The 16650-nt window shown below is 47.2% G+C and overlaps 2 protein-coding genes across 6 annotated transcripts in view; one reads left to right on the top strand and one right to left on the bottom strand.

Moving 5' to 3' along the window:
• LOC309813471 (uncharacterized protein) overlaps positions 1–16650 on the top strand; it is an 87196-nt gene that overhangs the window by 20199 nt on the left and 50347 nt on the right. The window lies entirely within an intron of this gene.
• Positions 10706–15934, bottom strand: NME6 (NME/NM23 nucleoside diphosphate kinase 6). Its single transcript, XM_082639728.1, has 6 exons — positions 14904–15934; positions 13488–13584; positions 12418–12520; positions 11834–11873; positions 11253–11413; positions 10706–10978 (listed from the first exon to the last, which is right to left on the bottom strand). Exons 2-6 carry the CDS (start codon positions 13575–13577, stop codon positions 10812–10814), a joined length of 561 nt encoding a protein of 186 aa, XP_082495854.1. The 5' UTR covers positions 13578–13584; positions 14904–15934; the 3' UTR covers positions 10706–10811.

Below are 16650 nucleotides of genomic sequence, written 5' to 3'. Positions count from 1 at the left end.
CATTGCTGCGCGCAGGCTTTCTGTAGTTGCGGTGAGCGGGGGCTACTCTTCGTTGCGTTGCGTGGGCTTCTCATTGCGGTGGCTTCTCTTGTTGCGGAGCATGGGCTCTAGGCGCATGGGCTTCAGTAGTTGTGGCTCGCGGGCCCTAGAGTGCAGGCTCAGTAGTTGTGGCGCACGGGCTTAGTTGCTCCACGGCATGTGGGATCTTCCCGGACCAGGGCTCAAACCCATGTCCCCTGCCTTGGCAGGCGGATTCTTAACCACTGCACCACCAGGGAAGCCCTGGTGCCTCATTTCTGATGGGTGATAAGGCATCTCAGACTCAGGGCTGCAGGACCTGGTAAGTAAAACTGCGATCAAGGCAGCCCCTGTGTTCTTGCTGACCTTGTCCTTCAACCTCACCCCAAAAGCGCTCGGCTTTGTCTCTTTCGGGGTAGTTTCATTTAGCCCTCCAAATGCCTCACTGCTTTTTCTTGAGCTTTGTCCCCCGGCGCAGATTTCTCCCTTTGTTTCCAAAATTTTCTTCTAATGCTGAAGTGCCTGCAGGATGGAACTGTGGGGAGGAGGGACCTCTTTGGCTTTGGGAGGGACCAGAGAGGGCACCCAAGGGGCTACTTGCTGCATCTGCTTGTTTCCCAGTTTCCATGGGGGTGAGGATAGAACCTTTCAACGTCAGCTCAAGTTGCTGTCACTGATTCCCTACCTTCCGCCTCCCTGGGTAATAGAGGCACCCCTACTACGTCACACTATTTTTGCACAGTTTTAACACGTCAGGGGGTCTGCATTTAGAGCCACTTTCCCATGGGGCTTTGTGGGAATGATCTCTCGACTCCATTCCAGGGGTCCTGGTTTTCTGCAGCTGTTTCCATCATCATTCCTTCTTTTCCCTTGCCTTGTTGCCCCTACTTTCCACATCTTGAGAGGGTATGAATAGCCCTTCATACCCTGACCTCAGTAATACCTATTTCTGGGCCTTAGGGTGAGAGGTGGAATTAAGGCCCCCAAAACTGGCTTCTGTTATTCAGATGCTGGGCGCTAGGGTAAGCCTCTTCAGGAGAGGAAGAGAGGAGGATGGCCATGAGGCCCAGGCATTTGTGAGTCATAGGGGATCATGGGCTCTCAGAACCTTAGAGTCCCAGACTCATGAATCCTAAGTGGCTCCTGGAGAACTGGGATAAAGGGAGCATCACATTAGGCATCCAGGGCTGCTCATTTGGGCAAGTGAATCCCACTCTTCATCTTGACCTTGGATGATTCAAGGGCTCATGTTCCCCAGGGCCATATATGACCAAAAATAAGCCTCTGGGAGAATTTGTGGAATGATGAATTCATGGGAGGGAATTCTTGGGTAAAAGAGTGTTTGAACTTGGAGATTCCAATTTAATGAGAAAGGATTTTGTGTGGTGGAAGGCTGACAGGTGAGAAAACTTGTGAATGTTCTAAAAGACACTGTGAAGAAGTATCTGTCTTTTGACATATCCGAATTTTGCTGGATTTCTGTTTTACTCCCTATTCTCAAGCTGTATCTGTACTGAAAGTATTTTTAATAAATTTTAAATTTTATTTTAAAATTATATTTTAATAAATTTTATTTGATTTTAAGTGAAACGTATGCAAATGTAGAAATAGAAAATGAATTTACTTGATTTCAGGTTGAGACAAATACATACAGCCATCTTCTGTAAAGAATCATTTTAAAATTTTGGAAGTTATTCTCATAGGAAATAGTGGTCACACAGAAGGTGTATCTGCGTCTGGGAGATAGTAGTTGCACAACATGCAGTATCTGTTATGATTTTGTTTCCCACCATCAAACTTATCTTTGGAAGATGAACCAGCTCTTGAAGTCCAGCTCTCAATCCAGGGCTCTTGCCTTTCTGTCCCCCTGACCTTGTCCACTCTGAGTTTTCCAACCGCCGTTAAGTCTTTAAAGCTGTGATTTCTCCTGCTCCTGGGATTCTATCTTGTGTCTGTTGAACCAGTCAGAAGGACAGATCACTTCTGTATATGTGACAGTCCCTAAATGCACATGCACATTCTCATTACACGCGTGTAAAACATCACATCAGTTATGCAGTCAGCAGTGAAAGCCACAATGACAATACATTGGGTCAGCCCAGAAGCCCCACTCCCAAGGTCACTTTAGCTGCCCTTCCCCACTGCAAACCCATCAACTGAATTTGGGTGCATTTTTCCCCCTTTTGGAAGACCATCCAAGTAGTTTAGTACATGTACATCAGGGGCTAAAGCCACAGCCACCAGGAGACCAGGGAAGGCAGAGTCCATGGGGGACAGCAGGGAGGTTTTTTTCCTTCTCTGGGTTCTCACCCCAGGGTTGGTGCTGCTTCCCCTCCCTGTGTGCCTCCTGGCATGCAGTGAGCACCTGGGTGATCTGTATGGCTCCATGGCCACCATGCCACCGTGACTCTACACTGCAGTCCTCAGTGCTTTTGGCCACACCTGCACTCAGCACCCCCTTCCCTCCCACAGGACCAGGTACGATGGTGACTTAGGCACTTGTACCCAGCAGAGATACAAAAATTTGAACCTCTCCTCTTTGAAAATACCCCAGGAACTTGCCTGGTGGTCCAGTAGTAAATAATCCGCCTTACAGTGCAGGGGATGCAGGCTCAATCCCCAGTCAGGGAACTAGATCCCACATGCTATGGGGCAACTAAGTCCACGTGCTGCAACTACTGAGCTTGTGCGCCTCAACTAGAGAGGCTGCGTGCCGCAAACTACAGAGCCCACACGCTCTGGAACCTGCACGCCACAACTAGAGAGAAGCCTGCACACTGCAATGAGCCTGTGCACTGCAATGAAAGATCCCGCATGCCTCAGCGAAGACCACACGTGCCGCAACTAAGCCCCGACGCAGCCCCCCCCCACAATTAATAATAAATAAATTAATAAATCTAAAAAAAAAGAAAATATCCCAGCATACTTGAACAGCATGTGGCCTTTGGTCCCCCTTGGGGACAGGGAAGCTTGGTCCCTCCTGGAAGCAGCTGCAGTTGGGATAAAGAGGAAGGGAGTATGGAGAATGCTGCTCTGTGCCAGTATGGAAGGCTTTGCATTTTTCACTTTTAAGTGGCTGCCTCATGGCTCAACCAAAGGAACTTTGGTTTCTGAGTGTTTTCACTCCTCAGAAAGTTCTGTCTTCATTGCTGACATTTACTTCAGCTTTGGAGACTGCTTGGCTAAGGATCACCTTTCAGCTTGACTGCAGAGCTGTCTGTCCCATTGTCAGAGCATTCTTCCCTTGTCTCCTGGAAGAAAGTAAGCAACAATCAAGGCCACATCTAGGGGCTTGTTACAATCCTCCCTCTCACCAGTCAGCCTATAAATTTTATCAACAGGTAGGACAGTGGGGCCCCGCTGGGCGAGAACATTTTCTGATAGATCCCAGTACCATATCCCTGGAACTGGCCTATGGGATCCTTTGCCCTTCTTCCAGAAAGCCATGTCTTTATCACGGCATCACATCCTCATTGCCAAATGAACATTTAGAGGGATGCTTGACTCATGGTGGATTGTCCACAAGTAAAGAAGAGAGACAAGGAAAAAATCCAAATATATGATGTTGGTAACAAGAACAACGAGTCTTTTGTAGGTGAAGAAATCAGAAATGTAGGGCTTCCCTGGTGGCTCAGTGGTTGAGAGTCCGCCTGCTGATGCAGGGGCCATGGGTTCGTGCTCCGGTCCGGGAGGATCCCACATGCCGCGGAGCGGCTAAGCCCATGAGCCATGGCTGCTGAGCCTGTGCATCTGGAGCCTGTGCTCCGCAACGGGAGAGGCCACAACAGTGAGAGGCCCGCGTACCGCAAAAAAAAAAAAAAGAAAGAAATCAGAAATGTAGATAATTTGCCCATGTTCACACAACTAATAAGGGGTGGTACTTGGATTCAGCTTGGTATTCAGGAATAAGGATTCCAGGGTAGCATATTGAAGGTTTCCAAGGTGGAAACCTCTGTGATAGGGCACTGCAGAAATAGCACCTGGCAAAAATCTGTGCTTTCTGTGCCTAGAAAGGCCCTTTCCTTGTTACTGGGGGTGGGAGGGGAATGGAGGAGGAAAGGAGGAGATCCTTTAGCCAAAGAGCATCACAGGAAGCATACACTGAAGTAATGCTATGACTAACTGGGTCATTTGGGGCTTGTCATGGTGGTGGACCACCAGGAAAACGAAGAGCTATCATATGTAAGTAATCAACCTTGATCATCATGAGTTGCTGACATTGCTTCTCCCCAAGGGGAAGGGAAGAGTACATCTGATCCCAGGGGATTCTCTGATGTGCTTCATACCCAGGGATAATCTTCAGTGGACCCTCACAGCAGTCAGCTCTTACATCAGGGTGAAACATTTAAGGGATCAGATGCTTTAGAGATAAAGGTCTGTGTTTCCCCAGTATATAAGCATCTTAAACCTGTAAGTGCTGACTCTGGGGGGAGGAATTATAATATGGTTGGTAAAGGATGGAGATAATAAGAATCAGTTATGACCTCATGTCTAGTTGCAGTAATGGGAAATGGGGGGAGTTTCCCCACTAATCGGCTTATGTTGAGTCTTAAATAGAGATTGTGGCTCACCAGCATCTTGCCTGGCTCTGGGATATGCTGAGCTACACGTAGACCAAAGCATGAACAGGGAAGGATGGCCTTGGACAACTTCTATACTCCATCTCTTGGCCACATCCTTACCATGGCTGTTGCTGCACCCAGGTGAAATCAGAGAGCTCCTTAAGTCCATTTCTCTTGTGCTCCTCCCAGGAGCTTCTCTACTGATGTGGTGCAGCAAGCCTTTCTGGCAATACATAGATTTGGACCTGCAGGGGAGTTCAGTCTTCCTGTGGAAATGCTTAATGGATGATGGAAACCAGTGGGCAGGTCCCCAGCTTCTTGGTCTCTGATGGGAGGGAGAGGACTTCCAGCTAGATAGAGGCCAGTTGTCCACAGTGGTGACCACCTCAGTACCCCTTTCTTGGGTTGGCTTTTTCTTCGCTGTTTTACTCTCCCAGTGCCTCCACTCTTATTTTCTGAGATCACTTCCCAAAATAAACTAACTACATATAAGCCCTCATTTCCTGCTATGCTGTTATTTCAGGAGAAAAAAGGCCACTCAACTGTGGCTACACTGCCAGTAACCCAGTTACCACCCAGTCTTCCATAATACTACCTTTGTAGCGACAGGCAAAGCTGAAAGAGGAGAAAGACTCCATGAAAGTCTCATCTTGTCCACAGTTCCCAGACCTGTGAGTTAAAAACCTTAAACCACTAACTAGATGACCAACCCCCCCCACCCCACCCAGCCCACCTGCTTATGCAAAATGCTCTGAGAGAGACAGGAGCCAATTACTCCCAGGACCCCAAATAAGTTTGTAGCTCTTGATGCCCACATGGAAGAGACTTACCTCTGTGAGAAAACTTTGGACCACAGAGGTTTATATATAATATGTTTTTCAGAGGGACTCAATCACATGAGGATTGTAGCTTCTACTTCTAGGGGGAAAACTGCTGGAATTTCTCAACTTCCATCACTCTTGATTTAACTCACTAACATGTTTCCTTAAGCCTCCAGCCCAGCTCATTTGAGCCACACACCCTCCCTGCCCTACCTTGCCCTTTGCTCCTTTGGAAACCTTCTTCCTCGGTCATTCAGGCTTCTCACTGTGAGAGACTCAGGCAGTCTTGGTCCTCCAACCCTGAATCCTAGGTTTGTACTCCACTGAGCTGGGTTTCTGTCTGAGCTGTCAAAGAGCCTATTTTATTTTGTTAATGGGTTCAATGAATCAAAGTTCTATTTCTGCTAGACTAATATTACAGTCACTTTCATAAGAAATCAGTCGTGTACTTTGGCCATGGTGCCGTTTCTGTGGTCTACATTCCCTACAGGGGACAGGAATGCTTACTTTAACCTCAGCATAAAGAGTGTGAGATCAACTTATGTGATTTCATTTGGTTTTAACTCCTCTTGGTAAAGTGGTAACTAGAATTGTGTCCTACCCTAATCATAATCTATCAGCTATCTCTATGCATTACCTAAGTTTATATATGAGAAAGCCACTTTTAATTGTACAGTCTTGTCAAAAACATTGTCAGTAATTAAATGTGCTAAAATAGACAAAGGAAAATTGTGTGAGATTAAGTCATACACTGAGAGGTGTGATTAACTTAACTCTTTCTATCTGAAATCCAAACAAGAGATCATTTAAATTGTCATTTATTGAGATCTTGGGTTTTTGACCTTATGTGCATGAGTTAGTTTAATCCTCACAGTAACTCTGAAAGTTAAGTATGACTTTCTCATTTAACAACTGAATTGAGTGGAGACAAATATAGCTAAAGTCACATAGCTAGAAAGTGATAGAACCAGGATTTGAATTCCGATCTGTCACCAAAGCTCCAGCTTCTAATCCCTGCACCTCCTTTCCAAACAACTTGAGAGGAAACACTGTGTTCACCCGCACATTCTACCTTTCAAATAACTCAGAACACCCTCACCCCAACCACAGTCTCCAAACTGCCGACCTGTTCACTCATATCTTCTTGTGCACACAGGTTTGCCACCAAGTGGGAACCCTCCATTGTCCTCTCTGTCCATTTGTTTTTTGTGTCCAGTTTAATCCTTGGATGATTGTTTCAACTATTTATTTGCCAAGACTAAATATTCCTTGTCCCTTTGATCTTTCACCAAACCTGCTCATGAAATCCCTGTTCTTGGATGATTCCACCAATTGCATACTTCATGGCTGCAACTCAGCACAACACATGACAAGGCATGCGACTCATATTCCAAATACAGGGTCACAGAGTTCTTAATTTGCCCTCAGAAATGCCTGGTAATCCTACTGTGTCTCATGAGTCAGTTCCCTTTCCCATGCTTCATAAGTATTATTTCAAACCTTTTTATGCTTTATGAATTTCATCTTTCCCCTCACTTTCAATAGATGGCTTTGACTCCTGTTTGACAAATGAAAGAGATATTGCTGAAGAAAGAGCTAACATCCCCACAATGAAACATGCAAGCATTGCTATGCCTCTCTCCTGTAGTGAAGAAGGAGCTATCTTTAATTCCAAGATTGACCTTTTCCTCTAAAGTGTGTTTGCGTCCTAGTCCCTCCTGCTTCTCAGGAATTTTAATGATTATAAATTATATTTATTGTAAACCAATCCATCTCTAACAACTCTACTTCCTTAGCATTTAAGCATGTTCAAATTATTACTATTCTGAAAAATTCTCTTCTAATCCCATTTTCTTTCTATCTACTGTATCTCTTAACAGACTTGGAAGTAATCTCCATTTATTCACTCTTTCAGTCCTCTCCACTCTTTTCTATACCCACATTTAGTGGACACTGTTGCTGGAGCACAGCAATAATATTTTTTTAATCCCCCTTTTTGCTCAGTCTTCATTTCTCTTGCAGCCTCAGCAGAATTTGATTACCTTTTTCTTATTCCTATCCTCTCCCCACACTCTTTCAACTGTTTTCCAGCTTCTGTGGTCAGCCTCAGCCTTTTGTAGGGTACTTCACCACCACATGCTGGATTGTTTCAGTCCCAGCATTCTCCTGCCTCCCCTCCACTCTGTGCACTCTGTCTTGCCAGTCACATCCATTCCCTTCACTTAAATCTCTAGTCATTTCACTCTACTCAGTCACCAAGGATGTCTTCTCTACAGTGGCCATATAAGTAGGGACTGAGGGACATGTGGAGCAAGAAATATTCACAGGTACAGAGCTTTAAGGATTAGATAGAAAAAATGGAGGGAAGGAGAGTGCTTCCTCTGGCTGCTTACTGATAGCTGGGGCTCCTGATCAGTCTCTCTTGTCAGTTTGCCTGGTGTTTTCAGTTGGCCTTTGTTTACCTTTGCGGGGGAGAATGCTGAAACTAAAATATCCCACATGCTGCAACTAAAAAGGTCCTGCATGCTACAACTAAAGATTCCGCATGCCACAACTAAGACCCTGCACAGCCTAGATAGATAGATATTTAAAAAGAAGAAGAAAAAGAAACCAACCAGTCTCCTCTCGAATGGTGAGTGTGCACACCATACTGTGATGGGCTGCTGAGAAAATGGGGGTGAGCCTGTCAGTGCAGACAACTGATATGAACTTGGCTGTACAGAGATGAAGAAACAGGTAGCCAAAGGGGAAAATGAGGTTAAAATGATTTTGAAAAATGGGAGACACCAAAACATGTTTGAATTCAAAGGGGAAGGACTCAGTGGAGAAGGGTAAAAGTGCAGTAAAGACTAGACAACCAAAAAAGCAAGGAGATGGGATTCGGAGCAACATGGAAGGACTGGCTTAACAGGAAGCAGGACCCATCCTATGTTGTAACAGGAAGATAGAAGAAGATGGGAGCATATGTAGACATACACTTACAGATTCAGTTGTAAGAAGATTCTCTAAGGTATCCCACTCTAAACCCACAGGTAGTATGACAGTATAAATGCTTCAACCCACTGTCTTCCAAAGTAAGCTCCCTACCACTCCAGAGCTGCCGCTCTTGCCAAGGTCACAGCGATCTCCATGCTGCCATACTTAGGGGGTACTTTAAGGGCTTCATTATTCTGGACTTCTCAACAGCATTCAACATGGCTTCATTATCTAAACACTCTCTTCTCTTGACTTTCCTGATCCACACACCCTCGGTTTTTTCCTTCCTTCTCTGGCTATTTCTTCATCTCCTTTGTTGGCTTGTGCAAATATTTGTTTTCATAAGTTCTATATAAATTCAAGGCTCCTCACTACTTTCAGTTTGTAGATTGTCATGGTAATGGCCCCCAGTGATTCACACCTCCCATTCTCCATGCCCTATGCGTGGACTCGGGGCTTGGCCATGTGACTTGGCCTTTGTCAATGGGATATCAGCAAACATGACACAAGCAGAAGCGTGATGAGCTTGTGAATGGGGGCCTGCTCTCTTGGAACCTTGAAACAACCATGCTATGAAGCAGCTCAGGATGAGAGACCGTGTTGGACTCAAATGCTGAATGCAGCCATGTGAGTGAGTCCCAGTGAGCCCAGCAGAACCACGCAGCCAATCCACAGACACATAAGAACGAATCGTTGTTGGTGGTGGTGTTGTTTGGGTTTTTTTTTTTTTCCGGTACGCGGGCCTCTCACTGTTGTGGCCTCTCCCGTTGCGGAGCACAGGCTCCGGACGCACAGGCCCAGCGGCCATGGCTCACGGGCCCAGCCGCTCCGTGGCATGTGGGATCTTCCCGGACCGGGGCACGAACCCGTGTCCCCTGCATCGGCAGGCGGACTCAACCACTGCGCCGCCTGGGAAGCCCTGTTGTTGTTTTTAAATATTTATTTATTTATTTATTTTTGGCTGTGTCAGGTCTTAGTTGTGGCACATGGGATCTTTCAGTGCGGCACGCGGGCTCTTTGTTACAGCACATGGGTTTCTCTCTAGTTGTGGTGCGTGGGCTCTGTAGTTGTGGAGTGCAGGCTCCAGAGCACGTGGACTCTGTCGTTTGTGGCACGTGGGCTCTCTAGTTGTGGTGCACAGGCTCAGTAGTTGGGGTGCGCGGGCTTAATTGCCGCATGGCATGTGGGATCTTAGTTCCCCGACTAGGGATCAAACACGTCTCCCCTGCATTGGAAGGTGGATTCTTAACCACTGGACCACCAGTGACGTCCCTAAGTCATTGTTTTAAGCCACAAAATCTTGAGGTGATTTGTCATGCAGCAATAGATGACTGTCATCCTCAGCTACAGCAGAGACATGGCTAGCTTAAGTGGCTTTGTGCAAATCAGAAAAAAAAGTGAGTCATAACAATATGCCTCTACTGGGCAGACATACTTTTGTTCAAACGAAAGGTGCCCCTTCTTCCAGGATGCAGCCCTGTGCCAGGTGCACAGCATGGATTTGAGCCCACAGTCAGCTCCGTCACTGGGTGCCTCGTGCACTACATAAGCTGCACACTGTGTGTGAACCTCCTGGGAGATTTCTTCACGATTCTCCCTTTTTTTTTTTAAATTAATTAATTTTATTTATTTATTTTTGGCTGCGTTAGGTCTTCGTTGCTGTGCGCAGGCTTTCTCTAGTTGCAGCGAGCGGCGGCTACTCTTCATTGCGGTGCACAGGCTTCTCATTGCGGTGGCTTCATCTTGTTGTGGAGCACAGGCTCTAGTTTCGCAGGCTTCAGTAGTTGTGGCACGCGGGCTCAGTAGTTGTGGCTCGCGGGCTCTAGAGCACAGGCTCAGTAATTGTGGCGCACGGGCTTAGCTGCTCCGCGGCATGTGGGATCTTCCCGCACCAGGGCTCAAACCTGTGTCCCCTGCGTTGGCAGGCAGATTCTTAACCACTGCGCTACTAGGCAAGTCCCACAATTCTCTCTTTACTTAGCATAGACCAGAAACTTGACTTCAGGACAGATTTAATTACTCCAGCTAGGGATAGAGAGACAGTACATAGAGTAGTGCTCCCAGCCTGCAGGATTCAGAATACTGACTTTTATTAAGGAAAATAGACCAAATGTTGCTAATACGGTCACTGCATTTTTCAGGCAAGTCAATTAGGCAAGCCCCTCCTTGAAAAGGAATGAACAGTTCTCAGATAAAAAAAGGAGCCATCATTCCTCTGAACCACCCATGAACATTCCAGAGAAGAGGTAGATAGAGAGTTAGATTCTAGAAGAGGTAGCAGTGAGGAGCTAGGCTCTTACGCAGGCGGCGGTGCCCAGCAGAGATGGCACAATGAGCCCCAGGCCTCCATGGTCCTAGGAGAATGCTCTGGACCAGAGGTCTGCGAGAAAAGGCTGGGCAATGCCACAACTCTTCACAGATCAACAGGCCTGCGTCAGGTTGGCCCTGGGCCTCCTGTTCCAGCTGCAAAGTGGATGCCCCCTTCTGGACTGTAGCACACAGGGCCACAGCGCAACTGGGGCTCCTCTTCCTCATACCAGCGCTGTTCACTGAAGTCGGGAAAGAAGGCTGCGATCTCTCTACTGGCTGAAACCACAGAGTCTGTAAGGGGAGGTAAAAAAGAGAAGGGGTTCTCATAGGGAGTGCAGGATGGAGGCAAGAGGGAATCATAATCAGGTTCAGAAACCAGAGCCTGTACTTCTCCTGCCCCTAAGTCCTGGGGCCGCATCTGCTGAAGTGGCCACAGAGGGCCAGAAACACAATTGGGAAGAAAGCTCACCGAGGGACCTGGCTCTCAACCCCACCATACTGCCTGCCCACCAACCTCAAACCAGCTTCGCTTATTAAATACTGTGGACACAGAAGGCAGACTCACCTGAGCCATGGGTTGTATTACGGGTGTCAGTGAGGCCGAAACTCCCACGAATTGAATCTGGGGCCACGTGGCGTGCTCGAAACACTCTGGTGGGTCCCATCACTGTCCTCCAGAGCTGGATGGCATCCTTGTGGGCGAGGATGTAGGCTCGGATTGGCCCACTGTGAACAAAATGGAGCACATCAGGAATCTGGCTATTGGGTCCAGGAGGGCATACCATAAGTAGAGCACAAATAAAGGCACACTGGACATCCTGAGAGTCTCCTTGCCTTTCTAGTTGACTGCCAATACTGCTTCAAATAGAAGGTGATGGAAGGCCACTGCTGATGATCAAGAAAGGCCACAGGGATCAGAAGAGTTGCTAGGCAGCATTCAACAATACTCTCCTACAGCCCCTGGAGCAGTTAACTACCATGGGACAAGTGGCCACAAGGTCAGTGTTGGCCCAAGCCCATGTTTCTTCAGATACTTGACACTGGTTACAAGTTTAAAGAGTGGCAAATAAAATTAACAAGTCTATTTAGGGGGCAGGGGAAATAAGTCTCAGTAGATGAAGATGTCGGAACCAAAATGAGAAATACCTGGCCATGAACTCCACCAGCCGCTGATAGAAAAAACGCCCTGCAAAGAGAGTACCTTCATCAAGACACTGGTGCCAAGAGAACTTTTTATACTTCTGACTCCCTATTTGGAATGATAAAAACTCTTTTAGAGAAAAGAACAAGGACCTTGGCGTCTGACATACCTGGGTCTGAATCCAGGCGCTCCAACTTGCAACCTGTGTAGTTTCGGGTAAATCATTAACTTCCCTAATATAGTTTTCTAATCTGTGTGCTGGGGACATAACAATACCTACTTCATGGGGTTGCTGGGGAATTAAATGAAATCATGAGTCTTTGGACAATGCCTGACAGAGTAAATTGTTAACTAGTGATAGTATCAGGACATAAAACTAAGTTACTTGTTGGGACCATGACGTAGAACCCTCCTAGAAAACATTTAAAAAATACTGATAATCATGAAAAGTGTGTATATAAACCAAGATTTTAGAAGACTGGCTGCAATTTTACGGTTGGTAGGTCAGAGAGAGCCTGACATTGTGTGGCCAGGTAAAAGCTCTCTTGTGATAGAGAAGCTTCCCACTCAAGAGGACTGTTGATCCTACCTTCATGCTCTTGGTAAAACTTCTGGCAATCTTCCTTTCTCCACAGAAGTTCTCTCATTCGTACAATAAGGAACTTGTTGCTCAGAATCTGCTGATGAACAGCCTGGATAAACACCACCCCAAAGATAAAAGTCAGTCAAAGGGACCATTTGAGTGAATGGGAGACCCAGGCAGACCAAAAGAACCCTGAGGACCCTTCAGAGCCTAGGACTTGAGGATCTGTCCCATTGGTGGGTCAGAAGAAAAGAGACGCCCTGTTGCTGTCTTGAAGATGGAGTGAGCCATGTGATGAGGAATGTGAGTGGACTCTAAAAATGGTAGGCCCGGGCTTCCTGGTGGCGCAGTGGTTGAGAGTCCGCCTGCCGATGCAGGGGACACGGGTTCGTGCCCTAGTCCGGGAAGATCCCACATGCCGCGGAGCGGCTGGGCCCGTGAGCCATGGCCGCTGAGCCTGCGCGTCCAGAGCCTGTGCTCCGCAACGAGAGAGGCCACAACAGTGAGAGGCCCGCGTACCGCAAAAAAAAAAAAAAAAAAAAAGGTAGGCCCCACCAGAAGGCCGGCAAGGACATGGGGATCTATCTCAGTCCTATAACCACAGAAACCAAATTCTGCCAACCTGAATGAGTTTCAAAGTGGATTCTTCCCCAGACCCTTTAGATAAGGGCCCAGTAGGCCGATACCTGGAATTTGGCTTTGTGAAACTCTAAGGAGAGAACCCAGCCCTCAGCCAAACCTACTGGACCTCTAAATTCTAGAACTGTGAGATAATGAGTGTTGTTTTAAGCTGCTAAGTTTGTGGTAATTTGTTATGCATCAGTAGAGAACTAATATACATACATTGTCGTGAGGTTTGGTTTTTCTTATTGTATTGGATCCTTTCTTATATTTTATATCTGCCCCAATTCTCCAGTAGATTTTTAATCTCCTTATGGTCAGAGTCATGGCTTCTAATTTTGCCTCCACACCATCTAGCACAGGACTGTGTTGTCAGTCTTCGCAAATGGCCCTATGGCACCTGAAACAGAAGCAATGCCTCCGACATACAGTAGAGGCTTAGGACTTGTTCTTACCTCCAGAATCAGTGGGTGAGCAACTGCATCAGGCTTGATCAGAGCCAGAGTAAGCTGGAGAGCCTGAGGGCTCCGTAAGATCGAGGTCATCTCCCTCCTGCCATCGGAGAGTCAGATAAGAGACCCAGTCAGTGCTGCATTCCCCACCCTTCCTATTCTGGAGCCGCGCAGTTTTGCAAGTCAACCAGGGCTCTCAATCAGACACTGATAAAGCACATGACAGTTACTTAGTATTTAATTTGCCCATTTGGGTTCATGGGGTTGAGGAAAGGGAGTGGTAGAGGGGCCATTCAAGTTGCCCAAGTTGCCCAGTGGAGCACATAATCTGGTTAGTGCAACTGTAAACCTGCGAAAGAGTGACCCATTCAGGAGAAGTTCAAGTTTAAACACGACCTGTCTCTGGCAATACTCCGTCCCTTCCTTTCTTTTGTGTTTTACAGAGGATTTACAATTTACATTCCTAAAGAGCAGCCACAAGGGTACAATAACTGTTCCCACAGTGCCCTCCCATCAATTATAGAATTTGAAGATTGGATGGACAAGAATTGGGATCTTGCCAGGATACCCCCCAAAAAGTCTGCTGGATACATACCATTTCTTATCTAATCTTACAGATAAGTCAGGATCTATCCCGCCCAAATCAAACCCTTTAATACACTCAGCTGTCCTCAATGGCAAGGTTTGCAGACATGCAACTCCAAGGTCAAAGACAAGTTGTAATCATTTTATATCTGAAGCAGCTAAAACTGCCTGGCACAAAGGTGCTTAATAAATTTTATTGACTAAATGAACCTAAACAGTCTTATTCATCCTCAGAGGAAAGAACAAGACACTATTTCTAGTGTCTAATCATGATGGTGTAAGAGCTCAATAAATAATTGTGAAGATGATATAAAGAATATAAAAGTATTTTATAAACTGGACTAAGAAAACTTGAGATCTCTTCCAACTTTGAAATTCTATTTACATGTAAAAAATTGATCATCTCTGCAGGACTAAGGTCTCAAAGATTATCTGGTGGAACCCCTAAATTTGCCAACAGATACAGAGAAGGCTTCCATGAACACACACAGGGACAGAGTCTGGACAACCGTCTCATTTCTCTTAGCCCGAAAGTAGCCTGACAATCACATTAAAAGCAGTGCTAGGGTGTGGCCCCAACGGAGAAACTGTGCCAAGGTCTCTCCTATTCATGTCCTTTCTACAGCATTCAGCTTGATGCTTCCACTCAGTCCACAAAGCTAAGCACAGTCTAACCAGTACAAGATCAGCCAACCCAGTTGCCCTAACATCCCAGGTGGTGAGTAACCCAAAAACGAGCAGAATCTTCACCATATATCTAGGGAGAGACATCCTTGGCACCTCCCCTTCCTCACCCTCCATATCCATGATATCACTGAGTTCTGGCAATTTTACCTAGCCAGTGTATCTCAAATTCGTACAATTCTCTCCTTCTCAACTGCCACCACCACAGTCCAAGACATCATCAACCTCCTCTGGACTTCTGCAACAGCCTCTTCAGTGGTCTCCCAGTTTCTACTCTTGCTACCCTCTACAATCTGTTCCCCACACAGCAGCCACAGTGAACTAAAAATGCAAATCTAATCATATCATTTCCCTCAACCCTTCAAAGTATACCCTGCTTTTATGATAAAACCCCAAAGCCTTATCATGTCCTACTAGGCTTTGCATGATCTTATCCCTGCGTACCTCTCTAGCCTCATCTGGAACTCCACTTCCTCTGGTTACCTCCTACTCACCCACTAGATCTTAGTTCACTTCCCCTGTTATACATTCTCATGGCTCCTTTCACGTTTTCTTCGGTTATCTCTTCCCAACTAGAAGGTCAGCTCTATGAAAGCAGGGGTCTGTTTCGCTCACCATCGTATCCTCTGTGCTTATGCAGAGTGCCTAGCACATAGATGGCTCTCAACAGTATTTGTTGAATGAATCAATGAATGAATCTGATTCAGCTATTCCAAGACCAGAATGCTAGGGGTTATCCAGGGGAGGACATGGTTCCTTTCCTAATGCCAGCTAAGTTATGCCTGTCTTGGATCTTGGTTTACAACAAATGTTAACAGGTCGAGAAACTTGCTCAACATAAAAGTCACTCGATTAGAGAATTATAAATTTTAGAAATTGCCTGGGCGTTTGCCCCCACAGCAGAGGCGCCTATTCTTCTGCTTCCTGGAGGCCGCCAGCCATGCCTCTCATCCTCCCAAGCGCGTAGGGGACCTGCAACCCGTCAACTCGGCTTTCGGCTAACAACACCTGAAGCCCCGCCCCCCAGACTCACAGCCTCAGCTCTAGACACCGCCCTCTTCCCCACCCTGCTCTTCCATTTATCTAGGCCTGCAGCTGCGCGACCCTGGCCCGTTGTACCGAGGCCTAAGCCCACGCTAGATTCTGAGCTATTCGGAGCCCCAGTCCTGCTGGAGTTTGGGTCCGAGTCACCTGATCCTCCCGCCGCAGAGGCCGGCCACCAGGCACTGCGATAGTTAGCCTTCGGTGCAAGCGGGGTCCTTCAGGCATTCGGCCGGGCAGCCTGCCTCAGGGTCCTTGCCCGGTGAGGCGGAGTGTCCCCCAATCCAGGAGGCCCTGCAGCAGGAAGGCCCGCCTTCTGGTGGCCCTTGTGTCTCTCCCGCACTTGTCCCGGAGAGGAGAAGAAGGTATACCGGGAGTAGCTGTTCTTCCGAGCTCGAGCGCCCTCAGGCGGAAGGGAGGGCCAGGCCGGTGGCCCTGCCCGGGGAGGTGGCTCAGAGAGGACAGGATGGGCGTTTCAAGGTGGCAACCCGGCAGTGAACATGCGCGCCAGCGGGGCCGCCGGAGTGGGCCTGGCCCCACTCGATCTCTCTTTTATTCTTTGTCTGGGGTAGTGCCTGGCACATGGTTGGTGCCCAGTATTTGTCGGAGGGACGCGGGGGGCAAAAAACTTGTGTGCGCTGGATCGCAAGGTCAGAGGCAGCCATTGAATCCTCTTGCACAGTTGGTGGGAATGTAAATTGATACATCCACTATGGAGAACAGCATGGAGTTTCCTTAAAAAGCTCAAAATAGAACCACCATACCACCCAGCAATCCCACTACTGGGCAGATACCCTGAGAAAACCATAATTCAAAAAGAGTCATGTACCAAAATGTTCATTGCAGCTCTGTTTAC

Source organism: Mesoplodon mirus (genome assembly GCF_964341445.2).
Source record: "Mesoplodon mirus genome assembly, chromosome: 12".
Taxonomy (NCBI): Eukaryota; Metazoa; Chordata; class Mammalia; order Artiodactyla; family Ziphiidae; genus Mesoplodon; species Mesoplodon mirus.
This window is presented reverse-complemented; position numbering and strand designations above follow the sequence as displayed.